General features: G+C 40.1%; 1 protein-coding gene across 3 annotated transcripts in view; it reads right to left on the bottom strand.

The window, feature by feature from the left end:
* SRGAP1 (SLIT-ROBO Rho GTPase activating protein 1) overlaps nt 1-25,411 on the bottom strand; it is a 276,221-nt gene that overhangs the window by 119,466 nt on the left and 131,344 nt on the right. For all 3 annotated transcript variants that reach the window (XM_036867076.1, XM_036867078.1, XM_036867079.1), the window contains exons 2-3: nt 24,470-24,665; nt 18,171-18,333 (exon numbers count right to left, since the gene is read on the bottom strand). In XM_036867076.1, coding sequence (XP_036722971.1) covers nt 18,171-18,333; nt 24,470-24,665 — 359 coding nt within the window. The remainder of the gene's footprint in view (nt 1-18,170; nt 18,334-24,469; nt 24,666-25,411) is intronic.

Raw genomic sequence — 25,411 nt, 5'->3', positions numbered from 1 at the left:
CCCTTCTTACATCCGTACACCCTTGCCACACATGTACACTGAACTTATCTGTGTTCCATTTTCGTGGGTATACTACTGGTGGTACCAGATGAATGAATCAAACATCTACTAGGAAATGGATAATTCCTCAAGCCAATGGTATCAGATATATACAACTCATGAAAGAGGCCCTTAAGGAGCCGGGCTCCAGTGGGAACTTTAAATTCTGTGAGAAGTTGGTGGTGAGTTATTTTCAGGGAGGTAGACCCCCGGCTACCCTCATGACACATCACCGAAGTTTCCGCCTAGATGTTCGCTTTGAATGACAGTCTAAACTCTCCGTGGTCTAGTCAGCAGCCTCGAAATGAACCATCTTCTCCCCGCCCTGCACCACTCCTTTTGCCTGCAAAAACTGTTAAAAGAATTGGGCTGTGCTCTGAAACGCTAGACCACGTGACTGAAGTGTGACGCATGAATTTGCACACCCTTTTGTTCACAGATCCCCGGACCAGACAACATCAAGTCCTAGTCCGAGTGCTGGGGGCTTAGTCCCTGTCCCCATGGCACAGAAGCAACGACAAGATCACCTCATGTTATCCCCACCCCAGCTTTAAACATGTCTCCAATGTATTACAGTAACAGTGAAAAACAGTCCTTTCTTCTAAATACGACTCTGGACCCCAAGAGAAGCAATCTTAAAACAAAACACATCTGCTGTGGCACACAGGATGCTGACATACTCAACTAATGCACTGAAACCCTTTAATTAGAAAATATCTGGATTATCAAAAGTCCATCAAAATTCAATAGGTTAAGTATACCTCTGGATTCTATTTCATTAAAAATGTGAAAACAGTGAGAGCAGACCCTTGACCCTTGACCAAGAGCTGCTAGGTAAGAAAAAGGATATGGGTATTAAGGAAAGCAATCAATGTTCCCTTTGTACAAGAGAAAAAAATAACTTTATGAAATGATATACGCTTGAAATAAAGTATTTTTTATGTTATTTGCGATTGGCTGATTAAAATTACTTTTGCACAGGGAAGGAGAGTCCCCTCCAACTGCTTCAGGTATGGAGTTGAAAAGCGAACAGTTTATTTTCCCCCCATTTCTGTGGGCCTATATAAGTTCAAATGATGGTAAAAACTTCTAATGCATTGCAATAGGATTCTAGGATTCTGACCCAAGGGGAAGTAAAATGGTTAGAACTTCCATTCAGTTGACATTTATTAAATGTCTCCAATGTGTAAACCCAGAGTTGAATACCAAGTCAATTTCTAATGGTTTCCTATTTATTATCGCTTTGATGTTTCAGGCAATTCAAACATAAGTCCAAAATGAACAGTCCCAAAGTTTCCACCTTTTTTCATTATAAAAATGAATTAAGTGTGTTTGGTAATTGCAATCGTTGCTTTTGTTGTGGTCATTCATGTACAATGCTTGGTGTCAGTCTATTTATCTCTTGTAAAAATAAAATACAGTGTGTGTGTGTGAAAAAAAAAAATGAATTAAGTGTATTGAAGAATATTGGAAAAATGGAGAACAGAAGGCCAAAACTACCACCATTATAATTTGATGGGTGTATTTCCTTCAAGTTTGTTTATCTAAACAGAGCTCTGAGTTGTAATCATTCTATAATAATAAAGTATCTTTTTTCTACTCTGCTTTTTTCCAGTTATCATACATTTTCCCATGTACTTATATAATTTTCAGAACATTATTATTGATTAAAATAACTACCCAGTGAATGTATATTAACCATTCTTCTATTATGGTTTCCAATGTTTCCACTATTTTCCATCAATCATTCAATTACTTACTTATTCATTCAGTTTCACCCATATATTTTAATCACCCTGAACTATTATCACGAATGCTGTTCTAAAGTCATATCTTGCATTTTGCGCTGTTGCCTTAGTGTCAATTCCCAGACATGAAATTACCAGGATAAAAGTATTGACATTTTAAAGACCCTGGATTCACACTGGAAGATTACTTTCTAAAAGGGTTATAAGGAATTTATATTGCTTCCAGGACAATAGTGTCACTCATGTCAGAATCTGGGGTTCATCCAAGACTTGCTTCTTCTCCTTGAAAGAGAAGCCACCAATCCTATCTATTCTGGTTGATCTGTTTTTCTGTATGTCATGAGAATTTTTTTTAAAGATAAAGACCTAGGGAACTCCCTGGCGGTCCAGTGTTTAGGACTCTGCCTTTCCACTGCAGGGGGCACGGGTTCAATCCCTGGTCGGGGAACTAAGATCCTGTAAGCTGAGTGGTGCAGCACCCTCCCCCCACCAAAAAAAGATGAAGAGCTAATTATGTCCTTCCTCTGATTAAAACCCATCAAATTCTTGCTATATTTTTTTCAGGATAGAGTTACGATTTCTTAAATCACTCATAACTTCCCCTGTCAAACTAGTCTATCTTACCTTCCACAAATCTCAAACCACATCCTTTAGCCTGATCATAAGCTGCTCACTCCCAGCTTCTACTTGCACATCTCTGCCTTCCCCATGTCGTCCCCACTGCCCAGACTCTGCTTCCTCCTCTGGCCTGGTACAATCCTACATGCTACTACTTTGTGAAAACTTTCTTGTAACTTTACCTTGTCCTTCAAATAAAGAAATTAGACCCTCCCTTCTCTGTGACTGTATAATACATTCATTCATTATCACTTCTAGGCTGTATGATTTAGTGGTTAGTTGTTCAAACTCTAAAACTGGATGCCTGTTTTCAAACTCTCTTGTCTGTGCATAAGTTAAATAATTTTGTGAGTTTCCTCAATGGCAAAACAGAGATACCAACAGCCTCTACATCACAGGGTTTTATTGGGATGGTCCTTATTAAACACTTAACACAAAACCCAGCACACAGTTGAGTGTTAAACTGATGCCACCCGTTATTATCACGCTCATCAAGTTTCTTTTTTCTCTTCATAAACAGAGGGTTTCTTTGAAAGCAGGGACTGTGTCCTAATCATTTTTGTGTTCCCAGGGCCTGCCGTGGTGCCTGGCACACTGTAGGGGCTCGATATACCTTTGATGAATGAATGGGACCCAGAGCTGAGTAAGGCATGGTTTCCTCCCTCCAGAGTCCACAGTCTCATGGAGGAGCTAGATGTGCCCCAACAGCTTCCTACACAGAGCACTGTGATAAGTGCTACACTGGGTGGACCCTGGCCAGGATCTCTCTTCCTGGAGAACAGCAGGCTTGCTCCCTGGAACCTCCCAGAAAGGGGAGAAAGGAAGGCAGAACACAGAGCATAATTAATACAACCATAATTGAGTACACTGGGCAATCCATCAAGCGATCTATATGGTTGGATTAAATGACCAATTCAGAGGGCCTCTGGCCTCTCACAGAGTTATTTTTAAAGTAAATCCACTGTGATGACCAGTCAAGGAATCCTGACCTTATGCTGAGTCAGAGTGAGACTAAGAGAGAAGGAGGAAAACCAGATTAAATATTTAATGAGGGTTGCAAATGGTTATAGTGTCTCACGCTCAGTGAGTTTTGGATGTAAATTCTGGTTAGAAGGGTCAGGCCATACCTCTACAGTGTGTGTGCTTTTAAATTTCCAAAACCTCGTGTTCATGTGTCTTTATAATAATAGATTCTCTTAATTCATGTAAACTCTCAAGACAGAAGCAACAACATCCTCCAAAATGCCTAATGGAAAAATCTGGGCTGGGCTTAATGGCCTGAAGCAATCTACAATATTTATAGTGTAGTTGCACATTTCCTTTCTATCTGTCAAGGGACATGGATTTGTACTTATTAAAATCACAACTAAATATCAGTGTATGGAATTAGCCTCATGATCTACTGCATTCCCAAGGCGAAAAATAATCAACATTCTTTTAGATAAAACTCCACGCCACTAGAAAATGTGGGAAAGTTAGAAAAAAAAAATCATAGCTACAAGGGAACCAGAACTTCATTTTGAAAACAAGACAAAACTTAACCTTAAAGGAAATATCTGGGGCATCTCTTAGAATATTTACTAATGTAATTGCTAGGCAAATGTGGCATTCGACTGTGCTCAGCCCGTGAGCAGGCAAAAGTGCAAAGTCACGTACACCAGTGTCACTCATAACCACCCAGGTATAAAGAGCACTTGAACAGACAGATTAAGTAACTCAAGACTGAAATTTTAAATCCTACAGGGAATAAAGTAGATGAAACAATGATTATCATTTTCAGCTTGCATTTCCTTAACTCTTCAAGAAACACAATTTTTCATGCTAGGGTTATTTCTCTACTCAAAATGGCGATACACTGGAAACACCATTTCAGTGCTTCTAAATGAATAATCACTTAGGCATAAATTCTCAGTAGCGGATATAAACAAACCTACCTAATTAAAATCAGAACGTGTTATGATACTCTGGTTAAGACTGTAATATAATTAACTAAAAACTATCAGAAATATATTTCCAGACCACTTTTCAATATGCTGAACTTAACAAAAATGTAATAACTCAGCTTTATTAACAACTCCTTAATACAGTTCCTTAACAATTATCATAATAATACATCATCTTTAGTACATGAACCTGAGTCTACTAATTTATCACTAAAGACAACTGTCTTTCTCTCCTGTGACAGGTGTGACTGTGCAAAGATCCAGTGTGACCAAAAGCTTACATCTATGGCACAGTTGGCTGGGGTTATGAGTATAATCTGTGGTGAAGCAAACTAGACCATATTGTGTAGGGAACCCGTGACCTCAGTCTTAATAGCACTGTGGTAAGAAAAATCCAGGGACTGTTTACAAAACTAAATAAAGTTAAGTAGGAGATTTGCTCATTTATAAGTCATTCATTGAATTAGTAAGCAAAAGGCAGAGATTCTTTGAGATACTGATAAAAGTTCATTTATTCATGTACACACTCATGCATTCAGTCATTCATCCTACCAGTTTATATGAGTACCTTCTATGTGCCAAAGATAGAAAAGTGGTCTTACATTTTAGTGAGAGAGGTAAACAAAACAATTTCAATTCAGTCTGATTTATGCTTATTCAAACAATTTAAACCAAGTGAAATTTCTCTATATAACTCTTGAACCAAGCCTAAAATTTAATAAACCAATCAATCTTCAGGAATTTATCCTAAATCAGAAATTTCCTTTCAAGATATATATTTATCCTAATACTAATAGTACCATCTCAGAACTACAACTCATTAATTGGTCTATAGAATTAACCATGTATTTAAGTAAAGGTAGCTTAAGGAATAGAAAAAAAACAAAAAACAAATCCCCATGGGGTAAGTGTCCTGTTCACCAAGAACTTGGTTCCTTGAATACTACCAGAGAATCTGAGAAAACACCTATGGCTAGTAGGCAAATGTACATGGGGTGACAGCCTCCTTGAAGCAGGAAAAAACAAACAAACAAACCCCAAACCATCAACATAGGTCCAGATTATTTACTGGTCAGATTATTTAAATGTCTTTACTTCTCTGAGCTGTTTCCTCATCTGAAAAATAGAGAAGAGTCCAATAATATACTCCCTAGGGTTCTTAGGAGGATTAAATGAGATATCCATTGTTACGTGCTTAACAAGGTGCCTGGCACGTACCAAGCACTCTATAAATGTACCTGTCATGATGCTATTATCAGCTCAGCATCATATCCTTGTTTCATTTCATGAAGTCACCCTCCATTTTTCTAAATGCTAATGTAACAGTCTACTCATAGCAACTTGCAAATCAGTATGTCTCAGATGGTCACTTCAACCTAATTCAAGATTTACTTTCTAGAATACTTGTGTCTGAGGTACTATTATACCAAGGAGGATAAAGTCTATTCCAGAGAACACCGCAAAGCTACAAGGAAGCAGAACTCTAATTCTGAGCAAGCCCTTGCTGACTTTAGACTGTTAGGTCTTCCTTAGAATAAAGTAAAACTTGTCTCCACTTAAGTTCTACCAGTCAGTCTTAACTGTTATAGACTTGTAGAGCTAGTTATTCTAAGCCATCTTCTACACGACAGGTCTTCAAATATTTGAGACAGTTACTATGTCCTAGCTAAGGCTTACTTTCTCTGTACCAAACATTCCCACTGTCTTCAACTGTTCCTTATATGACACAGTTTAAAGAAATGAAGAGAGGATTCTCTTTGCCTCCCAGATAATTTTCACTGTTTTGGAGCTAGCAGCATTAAGGACACTTTCTTTATACTTCAAGGGGTAGAAGCTAAGATCTTGGGAAGATTAGGAGGCAACACACACCTCTCAGTGACTTGCATTTGCTTGCAATCACCCTGTTTTGTGGTGGCAGTCCAAACCCACATCTGCATAGTTAAGGTAAACCCAAGAATCCTGGCATCACTGTTAGCTTTTTTTTTTTTTCTCCAACAGGCTAAAGAGCCATCAGATAAAGGAGTAGAAGCCTTACAATCTGATTAGGATGGACTGAATAAGAATGTCCTGGTTTTGAATTTCCAACAGACCTTTCATAAAACAACAAAAAGCCATGTGATTCATTCTTGATCTACATGGATGAGATCTTTTTGAAGACAATATCATTATAAGTATGGAAATACTCTCTGGCCATAACTCATGGTAGAGCAAAAATCATCACCCAGATTACTAATGCACCAGCTTCCTCACTAGGTTCCCCAAGACTGGTTTCTTCTCATTCCAATTTACTCCTCACAATGCTCTCAAAAAACAAAGCTGATTATGCCGTATCCCTGATGCAAAATCTGTCTTGGCTTCCTTAGTTGCTTAGATGAAAACATACCAGTTCCTCAAACTGAAAATCAAAATTCTTCCATGCCTGCAGCCCTCACCCCCAACCTGCCTTTCTAGATCACAGGTAGCTGTTATCCCACTATGTACACTTTGCCATGTTATAGGCTATATTCCTAACCCCAGCCAGCTGTGTAACTGATGTGAGCTTTAGGTCCAGGCCAAAAAGAGGTGGCCTATGATGACAATTCACTTCCGTTAAGAGTTGTGGGGCTTCCCTGGTGGCGCAGTGGTTGAGAATCTGCCTGCCAATGCAGGGGACACGGGTTCGAGCCCTGGTCTGGGAAGATCCCACATGCCGCGGAGCAACTAGGCCCGTGAGCCACAACTACTGAGCCTGTGCGTCTGGAGCCTGTGCTCCGCAATGGGAGAGGCCGCGATAGTGAGAGGCCCGCGCACCGCGATGAAGAGTGGCCCCCGCTTGCCACAACTAGAGAAAGCCCTCGCACAGAAACGAAGACCCAACACAGCCAAAAATAAATAAATAAATTAAAAAAAAAAAAAAAAGAGAGTTGTGAAGATGGGGCCAAGAGCCCCACCTACAGTCATCTTCCCCTAGCATCATTTCCTGGATATGCACTAGTCTTGATCAGAACCCCAGGCCCTTGTCCTGTGCTGTTCTCTACACACATATAGAAGAATGCACTTTCCCGAATTCCTCTGTAAAACCTCACCAAGTTTAAGACGTTGATCAAATGCCGCTCTCTCTGTGAAGCGTTTCTCCATTTTCCTAGGCAGTATGCCTTACTCAATCATCTGTGCATTTGTGCTCTTGGGTCCTATTTCTGTAAGAGCAGTTGCCAACTTATAATGTAATTTTTATCTCTATACTTCCTTTCGTTACTAGATTATAAGCCCCTTTGGAATACTAATTGAGGATTTGTGTCTTACTTTTGTGACCCTAGAACCCACCATTGTGCCTGTCACATAACGATAATCAATAAAGGTTTGCTGAATGAATAATGAAATAGAATGTCTACTCTGTTTTGGAAAAGAAAACTGATTTCAGTAAAGCTAGGTTTCCGGAAAAAAAGGAAATGAGAGGAAAAGTAGAAGTTGCAATGAATTTGTCATGACTGGTCAGTGTAATTATAAGACCTCGCCAAAAAAATAAAAGATTATTTTAGCAGCCCCTTGCAATCTCTATCTTTAGAGCTAAAGAAATGAAATTTTAATGGCCATGTTTACTCAAGCCAATGCACTAAGCCAATTATGGTTCTGTGTTCACTTGAAACTACCAACGTTTAAAAAGTAAAAGTGGTGCATGTATTTATTTACTATTGTTATTGAACATTAGTGGGTTTTCTCAATCCATATAGTTCATAGAGCCAGTGTCAAATTTTGTTTTAAGTTTCTAGATTGATCTGACAAAGTATTTAGTTGATAAAATTTCTGCTTCTATTTAATTGCTTCTCTAACAATGAGAAAAAAATGTTTCCCTTTGATTGAGATTTAAAAGGTACTGAAATCAATCTGACAGCCACATTCAGTATTTGTTTGCAACTGCATATTTTTGGGTTGCTATTACTCAAGGTATCACAAGTGTTTCTTAATTCAAATATTTGCTATATGTGCAATATCCCCCAATATGGCATTTCTTGCAGCTGCTGGAAATCTTTTAGAATTCTACCATGTGAAATTAAACAAAGTCTTCAAATGGTAAGAAACGCTGGCTAGCAACCAGAATACTGTTCTCAGGTTGCTTCAGACTTTGTTGATCTCAACTACATACACCTCGACCTATAGTAGGAATGTTCTCTCCTCATCAGTTCTTTTAAGAATGCAGTTTCCTTCTGGGATGAGGAGAATGGGTAAGGATTCAAGGCTCTTTGAAAATGAACTTTCTTAAGTGCTGATCTTTTATGAATAACTGAACCCAAATAAACCTGGTACTGAATATATACATATATATATATATATATATATATTTTTTTTTTTTTTTAAACTTCTCTTGATGGGAGATGAGAGAATGGGTGCCTTTGACCTACTCCATATTTGTTAATTTAATCTAGACTTGTAAACCCTGTAATTGAAATGTAAACCAAATTGGAACATTTCTTTTAAAAAAATGTTTGGAAAAATGGAAAACTCAAGTTGGATTAATGGTTCTCAACTTGGTCCAATTTCCCCCTCAGGGGACATTTGGTGACATCTGAAGGAATTTTTGGTTGTCAAAACTAATAAGGTGCTACTGGCATTTAGCTGGTAGAGAAATCCACAGTCATCCAATTGTTCTTCCATCGGTAGTGTGTCATTTTTCTCTGGCCGCTTTCAATATTTTTTTCTTTGTCTTTAGTTTTTGGTTTGATTATGATGTGTATAGGCATGTACTTCTTTGGATTCATCTAGCTTGGGTTTTGCTGGCTTCTTGAATGGGTAGGCTTATCTCGTTTGCCAAATTTGGGAAGTTTTGTTGTAATTATTTTTTCAAATGTTTTTTCTACCCACTCGCTTTCTCCTCTCCTCAGAGACTCTGTTGACATGAATATCAGACCTTTTAGGATTGTCCCAACACTCCCTGAGGCACTGATTATTTTTTTCCCAATCTTTTTTTCTGTTGTTCAGGTTAGATAATTTCTGTTAATCTATCTTTAAGATGAACTGAAACTAATCTCTTTCCTCTGTTACCTTTATTCTTCTATTGAAACCCATCTAGTGAGTTTTTAATTTTGGTTACTGTATTTTTCAGTTCTAAAATTTCCATTTGGTTCTTTCTTTTTTTTTTGCTGAGACTTTATCTTTCCATTCGTTTCAACAGTGTTTGCTCTCACTTCTCGGAACATTTTTATCATGGTTGCTTTAAAAGTCTTTGTTAGCTAATTCCACCATTTGTGTCCTTCAGGATTGGCCATTTATTGATTGTCTTTTCCCATGTCAGCTGAGGTTTTCCTGGCTCTTTGTATGCTGAGTAATTGGGATTATACTCTGGATATTTTGAATATTATGTTATGAGACTCTGGGTTTTATTTAAACCACATGTAGAATGTTGATGTTTTTGTTTTATCAGGAAATCAACCAAGTTGAATTCAGGATGCAAATTCTGACCAGCCTTCTATGGGTTGTGGTTTCAATATCCGTACTGTTTCCAACACCTTTGTAGCACTATTTGGATCTGACTTGCATATGCACCATTCAGTGGCCAGTCTGGAGCCCAGGCAGTGGTCTATCCCTTAGTTCAGCTCCCAAAGTCTTTGGTAGGTATACTGCTTAAGAGCAAACCCAAGCATGTGCAGGTCAGGAGAGAGCCCAGGAGTTAATAAAGAACTTCATGAGATTGCTTTTTAAATCTACACCCTCTCTGTAATCTCCTTAGTACTTTTTGGTTCCTTTGACACCCCCTTTCAGTCCTCAGCCCAGAAGGCTGGCACTTTAGTTATTCCACCCTGCCACAGACTTGCCATGACTCATTTCTCCTCTGATTTCTCTCTCTTAGGAAGTAGACAGCATGTGATAGTGCTGCTTAAATCCAGCCCTGTCAATACTGGGTCTTCTGAAATGCCTTGAAATTTCTATTATGCGGCTGACACTTATCTCTGGTTTCTAATACAGATGTAAGTATTCATTATTTATTCATTCAATAAATATTTACACAGTATCTACTATGCACTAGTCACTGTTTCAGTGAACAATACAAGATTCCTCCCCCTCAGAAACTTACATTTAAACTGAGGGGAGACAGAAAGTAAACAAATACTGCGTAAATACAAAATATGGCAGAAAGGGATAAGTGCTGGAGAGAAAAATAAAGTTAGGGAAAGGAGATGGGGGTATAGACTTCCTTTCAGAGTAAGGTGGGAACGAATAGAGTGAGCAAAGAAGTATGGGATCTGCTTGAAGGTAAAAGGACTGTTCCAGTCTTTCCTATTTATACGTTTGATTAGTCATTGCAAAGAGAACTTGGGAGGTAAGGCTGTTGCAGCCCTTGTGCATGCTGCCATCTTGCTCAGAAGTTCCCTGATTTCATGTCTTCATTTTAAGCACCTGAATATTGTATATTCAAAGCACAGTTTTCAAGTGCACTTGGAGAATAGGCTAATTCTCCATTAATAAACAGCATTTAGGGCTGAACTAGTTACTGGATATAGTTCCCCACTTCTTTGTGGTAAACACTGACTGGTGTACTCGGGGCCAAGTTTCTTTAAGGTTTTAGTTTACAATGAATAATTGTTTTCTTTGTGTCTTATACAATATGTTCATTGTACAAAAATCAGAAATTACGAATAATCAAACAGAAGAAAATAAAAGTAACTTAGAGATACCCATTTAAAATAATTTTGGTCTATATACTTTCAGATTTTTTTTTTTTTTTTTTTACCATAAATAAGTTTCAAGTGCTTTTTGAAAACTATTCCCAATGTAATTATGGGTTCAACTACTACATCATGCTGTGTGACAAAACGTCCAACTTAGCTGACCTCACTGACCTCAGGTTTTTTACCATTATGTCACTTTCCAAGAAGATAGACACATAACATCTGCTTAATATCATATTTAAAAGTCTTTAATGAAGCTTCTAAACTGATGGGGAGTGCTCTTATCTAGTAACTCAGCTGCTAAATTTATGGCTAGGTCAATCACATATGTCCTGTTGTCACTAAATAATAAAGGCAACAACATAAATGCAAGAACAGCAGCACTGACAACTGCCATTTATTTATGTGCCAGCCATCCTGATAAGCAATTTATAAATACAAATTAAAAATAGTTTCTAAAATATTTCAGAAAAGCACATCACTGTAAGAAACGATAGTTTGGTTTTGATTTACTTCTAGAGAAACGAGCTAACCGTAGGGTTGATAAAACTCAAGAGAACCAGCTAGTAGCATTAGCTTGAATGACTCTCATTTATTTAACCACTCCCCATCAATTATTAAGCTGTCCCTTGAGGCCACCAGAATACCATTTAATTCTTCTGCTACACTGCACTGAAATGCTTTGAAAAAGTTCCTCTTGTTATATTATTTACCACTGTTGCATCAGCATACTAAATCACATGTGGTAGCTCTCTGCTAATAGTCAGTTTATTTTTCAGGGGATAGATTGCTCCTTGGTAAATCACAGCCATGACCATCTTTACTCCAGAAAGGCAAAAAGTAAGAATTTCATCCAAAGCATGAAATTCTAATGCCACCCTCTGGCCTAATAATTCTACTTCAAGGAATGTAGCATAAGAAAAATATCAAAGATGTGTGAAAGATTTAAATGTCCTACAACGGGAAAAGCTGTGCCGACAGTGAAACATTATGCAGACGCGAAGTATCCTATTTTAAAAGATTATTTCCAGACATGGGAAACGCTAACGATATTTTCCGTGAAAAGGGCAGTTTCCCAGGCTATCTGCAATGAAATCTCAATTTTGTAAAATACATATGTATGTATGTTTGTGTAGTATACATGTATGCTTATACATATGAATGCTGAAAAGATATAGCCAGAAATACTACCAGTAGGTAGTATTAATATGGGCAACTCATTTCCATTTTTATATTTTTTGGTGTTTTCTAAATTTCTACAATGAATATGTATTTTTATATTCAAAAAGAAATAGACTCTCTTTTATATATAGATTTGTATAGATTTGTACAATAGGAAAGACTCTTTTATTTATAGATCTGTAAAGTTTTCAGATTTTTTTAAACTTAGGGACTTTTTCTTCAAAACAAGGTTAGAGCCTTAGAGATCTGTACTAGATTAGTATCATTTATTAACTCAAAGCATCTGCTTGAATATTAACTTACTTTAAATGTCCTAATTGAAAACACAGTGTTTTTTTTTTCTCTCATGAAATGTCTTTGTTTTCTTTCATACTAGGGTATTTAAATAGAATATGATTACTTCTGATAAAAATTTTAAAATGACCTCAAATTTCCAAATCTTACTAGTAATTTCTCTTTCCTTTCAGATTAGGTCACACAATCAACAATACCAAAAGTGGGTTAATTTAATTCCTGTGAGTCTGAATCTGATAACCTATGGCATTTAGGCCAAAGTGAGGTCATTCTCAGTGGCTTGCAGCCAGTCTCTGCTGCTTTGAATCTCTGCCTATAACTTGGATGACTGACAGATTTTGCTGCCTCATCCAGAACTATCATTCTTCAGGATTTTCATTAGAAATGAATGGGGCCAAGACCCATAGTGTCCCAATCTCAGAAGTTTCTAACCTGTGCGTTGTGTTAACATCTCCAGTTACCACTGAAAAACACCAACACAGTTATAGTAACTAGGAACTATCTAAGACCTACAGGCAAAGACAAGAAGACGTACCAGCCAGCCCGGCTCTACAAATTATATCTGAGCCTTTTGTTTCCTCATCCCTGAAATGTGGCTTATAATCCCTGTTCGTTGGGCAGCTGTGAGGGTGCATGAGTTAATGTGTGAAAAACGCAGGGCACAGTGCTGGGTGCACAGTTAAAATTCAGTAAAGTGGTAGGGTTATGTCATTATTATTGGTGAAGAAACAAAATAAATTATATTTGTACACATATTTATGCAAACCAAGAATAAAAACATTAATAATTTGAAAACAATCCATGGGGAAATGACAGACTTCAAGATAATTTAAAACACGCAGAGATAATTTAACATATTCAAAGGCTGCCATTTTATGGTGCTCCCTCTGAACTACGTACTTCTGTTAACATTCTTAAACTTGATACAGAAGATCATGTGATAAGGTGCTTAAATAAAGTGATTATTGCGAGCTAGCTGTGGTCTTTCCTACATGGTGACTGCTGACGCTGATTACTTTATGTGTAACACATGAATCGCACAATTTCTGGCTGCAGCACCAACCCAGACGCAGACCACTCTTGAGCGTGAGTAATGGAAAGAAGGCGGCAAAATCTCATCACTCCAGCAGGCAGGGCTGGAGAACAGGGCAAGAGGCACCTCGCTGCCTCTTGTTCTTCGGGAAGGACAGTAGGACTGATAATGAAAAACCCCTGTGTACAAGGAGTCTCCAATTTCTGACCTTTTCCTAAAACAGTAAAGCAGAACTTATGAGAGTCAAAGCAGGGTCCTACTCTGTCTGTGCTCACATTGTCCATACCTAACAGAGGGTCTGGAATTGAATAACTCTCATTGTTGAATGAATGAAGAAATCAGTGAAGCCTCAAAGTTAAGACTGTCTATGTGAAATAGCTGTGGGGGACCTGAGAGGCACAGGGGGTGCTGACCAACATAGGTATTCACTGCGTTATCCCCTAAGTTCCCATTAATTGTTGAAATGTGAGGACCAAAATTTTAACTCGGCTCCAAGCAAGGATGTTGGAGCATTTCTCAGAGTCTGTTTACAAACATGGTTTGGAACTTCATAATAAGTGATATACAAACACCATGTGATGATCTGGACGGCGTTCATCACAGTTGTGCTACACAGTCTCTTTAGAAGGAGGACACATTTAAGATAATGTCTGGTGTAATTTCACATTACATAATTCTTGCAGGTGTAAGGAATAAGTGTTTACAGTATAGATAATAACAAAGATAACAGCTAAAAATTAGTTAGATCGTATTAGTATTAAATCCAGACACTGGGGTAAGTAGCTTTCCATGCACGACTCATGAATCTCCCTACAGGTATCTGAAATAGGTTACTATATTTACTTTACAGATGCAGAAACTGAGACTTAAGAAGTTTACAAACACTCCCAGGTCCACATAGATAACAAGAGTGACAAAACTAAGATTCATACGCAAAGCATCTGATGTTAGAGCCTTAGAGATGAATCACTATGTTATTCTGATCAACAGGCTTCATCTACAGCTCTAAGGACCTAAATCTGAAATAGCTGATACTTGAATAATTGGGTATTATTATTTTTTTAAAGCTTCCCTTCTTTTACTCGTTGAAAACTGTCAAGCATAGGCAACTATTTCTAAAACTGGTTCTGATGTGATTAAAATTTAAGTCTTGGGCTTCCCTGGTGGCGCAGTGGTTGAGAATCCGTCTGCCAGTGCAGGGGACACGGGTTCGAGCCCTGGTCTGGGAGGATCCCACATGCCGCGGAGCGACTGGGCCCGTGAGCCACAACTGCTGAGCCTGCGCGTCTAGAGTCTGTGCTCCGCAGCGAGAGGGGCCGCGATGGTGAGAGGCCCGCGCACCGCGATGAGGAGTGGCCCCCGCTTGCCACAACTGGAGAAAGCCCTCGCACAGAAACGAAGACCCAACACAGCCACAAATAAAGAAATAAATAAATAAGAAGAAGAAGAAGAAGGGATCTATCAATCCCTTTAAAAAAAAAAAAAAATTTAAGTCTTGAAGCTGTTCCCTATACCTATGCCTGGAATTAGGCATTCCTATAAGTGTCTTCCTGATTATTATATCCATTTGGAAACAAAAACATTCCTAGAATTACCTGCTCCAAGCTCCTTATTTGATAGAACAGTCTGGGTAAAAGGATTCTTGGTCAATGACTAAACTGAATACGACACAGCCGTGTAAGAGGCTATACCTGTCAAGCACCCAGCATCTAACTGGATCTCCATACGGACATGGGGTTATTTTTGAAAAACGAGTAAGTTGCAAAATCCCCTCCCAAGAAGAACAAGCATTATGCTCACTAAGGACTCCACAGAAGTTCTAAAGGTCAATTCAGACTGGTTCTGATCACTTCCTTCTGTTTTGATAAAAAATATGCTTCTGGAACCATAACAATGGAAGAAGAGCTGGAGAAGGAGACGGCTTGATGATATTAAAAAAAAAAAAAAAAGCAGAAAAGACTAGTCTTGCTTTTTAATCTAAAGGGATATGAAGTTCTCTGGACTTGACAGACATGGGTCCTGGCTTCCTATCTTTGCAGATGACAAACGTGTCCTAGTGGGCTGATCTGGCTCCTCAAGAAGCTCCAGTCTCTCCCTCTCTTATTCTTAATTTTAAGAACATGGAAAGGTGAGGCATGTCATCTGCTGGGTCTGCTTGAGGAGGTGGAATTTTATACCTGTCACTGTAATGACTATTAGCTTTCCAGCTGATCAGCAATTGTTAGGGGTGAGAAGACTCCTCTCCCCACTAAATGCTGAAGTAGCCAGGAGTCTGCTATAAATAGGCAGCTTCCAAGGATTACAGTTCTTTGAGTCCCAGAAAATCTGGATAAGAAGAGAACTTCTAGGTAGCAAACAAGCATGCATGGTGCGTGTGTACTTACTGTACATTCCTCAGGCCCTCTTTCAAGAGCCAAGAACTTATTTCCCCAACTACTGGGAATATTGGCTGCTGGCTGTCGAAACTTACAGCTGACCTCTCTCTCGGAATTACCCTTGGGAACTACCCTCCACCAAGGGGAGCTGCATCACCCCAAGATTACTTAGCCCCTCCCCAAGGGCAGCTCAAATCCAATGTTCTGCAAAACAAAGGCGAGGCCTCCTTGGCGACAAGCCTGAGCTCCCACAGGCTCACCTTCCCCTCCTGCCAGTCTAGCCTTCCCCACTCCCTTAGACAGAAGTGAGGACTCTCTTGAGTCATCTCCCAAGGTCACAAAAGCAGAAGAGTTGGGATTCAAGTCCAAATCCATTTGACTCTCAGCCCTAAGTTTCCATCAACTTTATGAAGCCCTTGACTTTGACATACAAAACACAAATCCTTACAGCTTCGCAAGACATGCAAAGTCCCTTTTGATATGACAGTCCTTTCTAGCCTCACACCCCATCACTCACTCCCATACAACCCCTGGCCCAGTCACACCAAACTCTTTCCTTTCCCTGAACGTGTCACGCTTCTGCTTTCTACCTGGAATAGTTCATTGTTCTCGTCTGCTTGATGACCACATCCATCTCCTACAGGTCTCACTTCAGGTGTTCCCTCCTCTACGAAGAATTTCCTGGCCCCTCAGGAGGGTTAAGATTTCCAGCCTTCAAGTTTCTACTGCAGGTTGTGTGTTCCCTTATTGTGGTAACTGTTAATTATTGTAATGGATTCTTTGTAGGCAGGGAACGTGTCTTTTCAACTCTGCTTCCCAGCCTGGCATTTTAAAGATGTTTTGCTGGATGGATAACTAAACGAAGTCAATTGAGGTGCTGGTCCCAGAAGCCCTGGCTGAAAGGTTGCTAGCACCCCCATGACTGGGAAGCATCATACAGCGTCATACAAATTTGGATAAACTGTGACCTCCTTGAGCACGAGACTAGTTTTTCTTCATCGAAGTAACCTTTCCAAGACCTGACACCATCTCTCACTCATAGAGGACAGGACGCAAAAAGCCCATTGAACCAAATGAGGTCTTGGCAGAAAGGGCTGACGTACGAGAAAATTACTTACTTTCCTGGCTCAGTCTAAACTATTTTTTAAAAATCTCTATGTTTTAAGATACATAGGATATTTCTCTACATGGTCTCTTCTTAATTAATATGTTCTTATTTCCAAATTTTAAAAATTTCTCCTTTGTTTGAAACTTTTTTTTTTTCCTATTTAATAGAGCAAAAGAAAACTTCGAGTTTACTAAATTCCATTTCTAGGTCAGAAATCAAATCTAATGTGGACACATCAAGCATGACTAAGAAGTTTCCCAGATGGCCTGCATGACACAACTTTGTTTTAAGGGGTCCCTTTGAAACATAAATGTCTTCAATCTACAAGGTGGTTTTTTTCCCCCCACTTTCTGAAACTAATAATTACTTACTGAATAGATGTACAGATATTGGTATAGGCACCAAACACCCTGAGTATGAAGCTGAGGAGGTGGTGGAGAACCCTTGTCCTATAAACATAAAAACCAAAAGCCAGTCCTATTGAGCAAGTAGCTGCATTCCCTACACAGGAAATTGTCCAATTTTGTTATTGTTCTCAACAAAGATGTCCAAACAACAAAAAAAATTGCTGAGAGCTGGCTGAGACTGGTAACAATGATATGAAGCCTTAAAAGCCCAGTTCCTTTTTTTTTTTTTTTTAAAGTGGATTTGGGAAGGAGGAAGCTCTCTGGCATGTAAGGGACTGAATTTTCCATGCCCTGGGGAATTTTATTCCTGTCACTCTCTCACAGCTTCTGCTGCTAGTCTGGTGGGAATAAGAAAAAAACTGTGATAACATTTTCCCAAGAGAGCAGCACATCTGGTTATCTTATTCTTCACAAGTCTCTGATCCTGTGTGAGCCCAAAACACAGAATTTAAAGCTTTTCCTCTCTGGTCTGATTTTTTTTTATAACTACAGGCAGTCCATTCCTAAGGACAGAGGTGCAATTTGCAGGTACATCTCATTGCAAAATTCTGCTCACATCCTTCAGGTCACAGATTCGGTGCTTTACAACACTATGAGTGTGCCTGCTCGGATTTAACTTTTTGTTCTGTGTCTTTAAAATATCTGTTCACTTACTTATTTTTTGAACCTAATATTTATTGAATACAATTAAGTCATTAAGGCAGCAGACCCTTCTCAGTCTTGGTTACGGGCTCAGTGGTTATAGGGAAGCACACTCTGGCAGGATTGATGGAGGATACCTTTTTAAACATCCTGGTGGAATCTTCACTTATCTGCATGAACCGCATAATCACATTGTTCAGATAGATGTCACTCAAGGTTGCGTGGTCTTTGCTTTCTCGTCTCACTTGGTTCAGGAGCAAATACCAGCAGTTCACTGGAGACAACAAGTTCTGGTCTTTCCTAAGAAGTGAAGAAGAGAGAGAATTACCATCAAGTTCAAAGCTGCCCCAATCAGCTCAGGGAAAGTCACCAGGGCAAACTAGGAGCCACAACAGACGGGCATTGCCCCTGTTCTTTCTCCTCTGAGCATTGCTCATAGCACGACACTCGAGAGCCAGCAGAACAGCCTTCCAGGCTGGGAAGGCACCCAGCCAGCAATCCCCCTAGGCTTGGAAGCAAAAAACTTGGAGCAAGAACACCAGTCAAAACCCACACTCCTGACAAGGGCATGGGACCCTAACATATACAGTACTAAGGCAGGCCTTCAGCTTTAAACACCCCATTGAAGAAAGCAGTTCATGTTTACATAAAAATCTATTGACTACTGTCTCACAGACAGACTGTGGTTTGCCACTGAACGCAAAGCATGCTCTGAATGTCCAGTCTGTTGTTGGAAAAGAAATTTGGCTAGGTATACTTTCCATGGAACATAAATGTGAGGATGATTTACTAATTCCCTGATACTTAACCTCCAGCCTCCCAAAAAGTGTTCCCGGGAAGCAGAACTTCATAGCATTGTCTCAGGGCTTGTGAATAGAACCAAGAAGTTTACTGGCTTATGACATGTCACATCTCCTTTTTAAACCCATTAAGTTATTTCAGATTTGTAACCACTCCTTGTTTTATTCTACATAATAAAGTGAAAAGTGAATATAAACCACAAAGGGCGACTTGTAAAAAGTTTTAAAGAAAAACTCCAAACAAAAGCTGTGACTGACGGGGATATTACTGCTTTAAAGAAAAAAAAAAAAAGTACAATGTTTGCTTTTTGTTTTTTTACTTTAAAAATCTAACTCTAAGATGGCAAAATGGCACAGAATGTTTATCCTAACTCAGGGACACTAGTGCTATTTTATCAGACATATTATCCTCCTAATATTCATGATGATTTATGATTCTGAATACTAATTAAATCAGAAAAATGATTAAAGAAGGTCTTTCAGCCCTTACGTCCCTCGGATTCAGGATTTAACCCTGCATCAGTCAAAACCCTCTCTAAAAGAAAGAGGAAGTAGACCACAGAAGTATGGATGGGTGTAAGGGAAGAAACCCCTGATCTAGGGTCCCAGCACTTATACCCAGAAGAGAAGCCTCCCACTCTCCCAGCTAGCACATTAAGAATTACACCCCCAACCTAAAGAACCCTCCTTTTCTCTCACAGCCATTGGGCAAGGGGCAATGGTTCTATGGCAGAATACTGAAGCCTTTCCACTGACATTCTCTAGCCGCCCAGCCCAAGAGGTAAATGCTACCTTATATTAACTTTTCTGTATATCCTTTATGATGAAGTAACCCATAAGTTCTTTGAGAACATTTCATACTTTTTGTATCCGCAGAGCCCTGCCCGTGGTCAGCATTAAATAAATGTTATTTCATTCATTGAACAAACACTTTTTATTGCCTTAATAGTAAGTGATAACAGTGTCGACAACAACAATAACAACAGAGGCGGCTAAGCTATCATTTACTGAGCACCTACTGAGCACACAAGTCAGGAACATGGACTATGGATCTATACTGCCTCGCTTCAAATCCCAGAACAATTACCTAGGAGATCTTGGCCAAATTATTTAAACCTCTCTGTGCCTCTGTTACTTCATTTGTAAAATGGGTAAAGCAACAGTACCGATCTCATAAGATTATGAGGATTATTTGAGTTAATATATATATTTTTAGTGTTGACTAGAATGCCTTAGATTCACAGTAAGTGCTGTGTAAAGTTAGCAATTTTCATCTAGCGGCTGGTCTAAAGACTTTACACACATTAACTCTACCTAATCCTTACCACTACAACTTAAGGCAGAGATGCTTTGTATCCCCTCTATCAATAAGAGAACTTGGGCTTCCCTAGTGGTGCAGTGGTTGAGAATCTGCCTGCCAATGCAGGGGACACGGGTTCGAGCCCTGGTCTGGGAAGATCCCACATGCCGTGGAGCAACTGGGCCCGTGAGCCACAACTACTGAGCCTGCGCGTCTGGAGCCTGTGCTCCGCAACGAGAGGCCGCGACAGTGAGAGGCCCGCGCACCGCGATGAAGAGTGGCCCCCGCTTGCCGCAACCAGAGAAAGCCCTCGCACAGAAACGAAGACCCAACACACCCAAAAATAAATAAATAATTAATTAAATTAAAAAAAAAAAAAAAAAAAGGGAACTTAAGCTTTAGCAAGGCACAATGATTTGCTCAAGACCAAAGCTGGTGTCAGAGAAAGTCTCTGAGTCCAGGGAGGTTGATGCAAGCCTTGGTCTTTCTACCATGCAGTGGCAACTTCAGGCCAAGGATTATCCTACACAACAAGCATCCCCAAACTGAGTAAGAGCTAGACTCCATAGCCCAGCTTAAATGACTGGTAAAGTAAAGGTGCTAAAGATTTAACATTTGTTTCATGAAGAGAAGGAATACTGAGTGCATATCCCATGTCAGCTATCAATCACATCAACGATTTGTTATGTTTCTCATTTACTGGTCATAAAATCTCATTTTACAAGTTAGGAAACCAAGGCTCAGAAAGGTTAAGCAACTTGACCAAAGTCACACGGTAGAGCCAGTATTCAAACCAGGTCTGTTTGACTCTTTCCTAAAGGGCTGTCTTTGATTTATTCCCCCCTAACCCTGGTTTGTCCTTTCTGTAGACTTATTACCTTATCTTCAGTTCTGTAGTCAATAATAAACTTACTCAAGTCAAGGAAAATTCCGAGCTGCCTACCTTTTGAAGAAAACTAGTGAAAAAACCAGGAGGAACAAAAGATGGCAGCTGATCCACTCAGGGGTCAGACTAAGGTGCATGGGCCCATCCATGTTTTCAGTTCACAAGAGATTACCAAGTACAGAACACAGAAGGAGACATTCAAAAATATTTACTGAATGTACAAATGGGCTGTCTTCTTATTTGCAATCACTTTTTAAAAGGGACAGTTTCTATAAATGAGGATCTAGTACTGGCTCCAGTCTCTGTCAAGCACATTTGATATTTGCTCACCCTGGGAACCATCACCAAAATTTATTTCTATGCTGACCAACACTAGATCACCTCATTGTAGTGTCAGAATGGCCATCATCAAAAAGAACACAAATAACAAATGATGGCGAGGATGTGGAGAAAAGGGAACCCTCCTACACTTTTGGTGGGAATGTAAATTGGTGTAGCCACTGTGGAAAACAGTATGGAGGTTTCTCAAAAAACCTACCCTTTCTTTTTTTTTTTTATTTTATTTTTGGCTGCATTGGGTCTTCACTGCTGCGCTCGGGCTTTCTCTAGTTGCGGCGAGCAGGGGCCACTCTTCGTTGTGGTGCATCGGCTTCTCACTGCAGTGGCTTCTCTTGTTATGGAGCACGGGCTCTAGGAGCGCGGGCTCAGTAGTTCTGGCGCAGGGGCTTAGCTGCTCCGCAGCATGTGGGATCTTCCCGAACCAGGGCTCAAACCCGTGTCCCCTGCATTGGCAGGCAGATTCTTAACCACTGCACCACCAGGGAGTCCCTACCCTACTTTTTATGTAGGATCCAAGGCCACAGAAGGGTGTAAAATGAAACTGCAAAGCCAATGGTGAAGGCTAAGATGCGCTTCTCTACAACCCCCTTCCATTTGGAGCCCAGGCTGAGCAGACGGGCCTCCTTGTTGTCCCCTGTGTGGGTGGGCGAGTGGCTTTCTGTTCTACCATTTCACTGAGATAGTATTTCTGTTGCTCCTGACTTTAGGCTGTGATGCAATGCAATAGGATTGGCGATGGGGAAGTCCTCCCTTCCAGCTCCCTACCTTGCATAAGCCTCATCTTCTGTCCCCACGTGGGACTAAAGGGTGATATAATCACCACTCAAGTTTTCAACTCCCTTTTCCTTTTTTGGCCCCTGGAAATTTCCCTTACTTTCCTGAGTTCAGTTATACATTTAAAGTGATGTCTATTATATTTTAGTCAGCATTTCCAGGAGTTTTACAGCACAAATATTTTTCATATTATCTAGTTCATTGTATTTCCAGAAATGAAAGACTGGGAGGTCTTTTTAGTATCTCCTAAACAAGTCTATTTCTTTCTACCTGCAGTGTTGCTAGTTCATGCCATTATGGTGAGGGTCCTCTACCTGGTCTCCCTCCCTTGACTGTGTCCTCCTCCAGCCCCCAATCCTATCTACGGTCTTTGTCATCATCTCAAAATGCAGGTGTGAGCTGGTCTTCTTTCTACTTAAAACTCTACGAAGGCTTCTCAGGCCCTTAGGATAAAGGGCAAACCTCCTGGTATGATCCACAGGCCTCCATGATCCGGCACAAGGTACACCTGGAGCCACACAGCTCACAACCTCGCTACTCACTCCCACCGGACTACTTCCTGCTCTGCAAAGCTACCCTACACCCCTTCCCTTCTGGTCTCTTAGGAGTGATGTTCCCCTCGCCTGAACCTCCTGCTCTGGTCCCTTTATTGCCCAACTAGTCCTTTGGGTCTTCACTTAACGTATCACTTCTTCCAGGACCTTTCCTGGACCCTGCTGTCCCCACCTCCACTGTAGAATGGATTTCTGTCAGGTCTGTCCCTGGCATCCTGCATTTACCCCTGTCAGAGCACTTGTATACTCTATTGGAGTTGTCTGCCTACTTGTGTCTCAGATTTTTTTTTTAGTTAATTAATTAATTAATTTATTTTTGGCTGTGTTGGGTCTTCGTTTCTGCGCGAGGGCTTTCTCTAGTTGCGGCGAGCGGGGGCCACTCTTCATCGCGGTGCGCGGGCCTCTCGCTGTTGTGGCCTCTCTTGTTGCGGAGCACAGGCTCCAGACGCGCAGGCTCAGTAGTTGTGGCTCACGGGCCTAGTTGCTCCGCGGCATGTGGGATCTTCCCAGACCAGGGCTCGAACCCGTGTCCCCTGCATTGGCAGGCAGATTCCCAACCACTGTGCCACCAGGGAAGCCCTGTGTCTCAGATTTAAATTCTAGAGTAAATCTCATCAGAAAAACCTGCATGTATTTTTTTTTTAAACAAATGAAGTACAGTTGACAGTGAACATAGGTTTGAACTGTGCAGGTCTACTTACACAGATTTTTTTCAATAAATATAGTACCTGTGGGACTTCCCTGGTGGCACAGTGCTTAAGAGTTCGCCTGCCAAGGCAGGGGACACGGGTTCAAGCCCTGGTCCGGGAAGATCCCACATGCCGCGGAGCAACTAAGCCTGTGCGCCGCAACTACTGAGCCTGCGCTCTACAGCCCGCAAGCCACAACTACTGAAGCTCGTGTGCCTAGGGCCCGTGCTCTGCAACAAGAGAAGCCACCGCAATGAGAAGTCCATGCACTGCAACGAAGAGTAGCCCCCGCTCGCCGCAACTAGAGAAAGCCCACGCGCAGCAACGAAGACCCAGCGCAGCCAAAAATAAAAAGAAAAAATAAATTTATATAAAAAAACATAGTACCTCTATTTTCATTACATCCTTAAATTAACTAGATGTGGGGGAAAGTTTCTGTTCAGTTAGAGATCACAATATGTAGAACTTGGGTTTGAGTCCTGATTCTGTCCATAACTTTTTCAGCTTCCTGCCTTTAGGTGACTCATTTATCAATTCCTTTGTTTTTGAGGCAGAGATAGCAGTGTGTGGACTTTCGACTGTGCAGGGGATTGGTGCCCCTAACCCCTGTGTTCTTCAAGGGTCAACTGTGCAATTAATATAAGGTTTAATTAAGCTAGATTGTACGCATTTTACCAAAGGCCCTTGTTTTAAGTCAGTCTCAACTGCAATGACCACAAGCATGATTGGGGGGTGGGGTATAAATTTAAGCAACCCTCACTGCTTATTTTCATGTAAGATCACTATACAGAAATCTTGAGGTCTTTGCTTGAAGAATCAGCTATTTAAAATTTGCCCATCCAAATACCTACCTGTGTTAAACAACAACTCCTAGTGTATTTATTGGAAAGAGAAACATGTCAAGAGAATACTATTAGTTTAAAATGTAATACATTTATGCTCATAAATTATAAATGCAGAGGGTTGCTTTTATCTATGGGGATATATCAATCAACAACTTTTCAGACAAAAATGGAAAATTCTAAAACCAATAAGGGTGGTAAAAAGATAGGATATCCCCTTGGAAAGGTGAATTTGAGTCAAGTCCCTCTTACTTGTACTGTTGATGATCCTTAGTGCTTCTTGTTTTCGCCATGAACCTTTCTGCTAACTTTTCTAGGTTCCGAGAATATTCCGTCTCAATTTCGGCTTTTTTCCGGAAGAAATCTTGCAGGTCCTGCAGAAGCTGAACTCGCATCTCTGTTTGTTGCTCCAGGCATTTCTGTTGTTCTACCAGTTGAGCACGAATTTCTGAGGAGAGAAGAGAATCCATTTGATCATTTCACGAAAACTACTGAGGTGTGCTGGTTGTGTGCAAGATAAAAATAATGAATCCTATTATACATTTAGCTCTGTATTGGACCTTTACGAGGCTGCTGTGTTCAGGTTGGGTCTTTAAGTAAGATATCTGCTGACCCTGTAAAAGAATGAGATAAGCCTCTGGAAAGAATGTAATAAATTAGAATAGAAACATGGATTACATTTGCAATGCCACAAACATGCGTGGAGTCATGAGGGGAAAAAAAATGAAAGCCTTTCAGATAACAATTTGTAACACGTGACATCTTTGGGTAGCTGAGGACATTGTAGTTTTTTAAACAGCATTTTACCTCAATTATCCTTTTTGAGTTTGAATGGCAAAGAAGTGAGCATCATTTCTTCCAGACTTCTGAACCTTCTCAATTTCTTTGCCAGTTGGCACATACAAACACTGACATCTGGTAATTTTTATTTAGTGCATAAATTTCTAGTTTGTAAAACACATAGCTTCAGGGTTTATAGGAATGCCACACCTAAAAATAATTTCCTTTTATATCCAAATAATCCATTCGTTATGGGGCAATCCTTGGATTCCACTTTATTATTCTGATCAAGAGCTCTTCACTTGGCTTTCACTTTTTCCCCATTGCTCAAACTAAGCCTTATTGACACATATAATCTGAAAAGAATCCTTTGACAATTTTAATACATTAGGAACAGGAAGGTTAGTCATTTAG

Source organism: Balaenoptera musculus, chromosome 10 (genome assembly GCF_009873245.2).
Source record: "Balaenoptera musculus isolate JJ_BM4_2016_0621 chromosome 10, mBalMus1.pri.v3, whole genome shotgun sequence".
NCBI lineage: Eukaryota > Metazoa > Chordata > Mammalia > Artiodactyla > Balaenopteridae > Balaenoptera > Balaenoptera musculus.
This window is presented reverse-complemented; position numbering and strand designations above follow the sequence as displayed.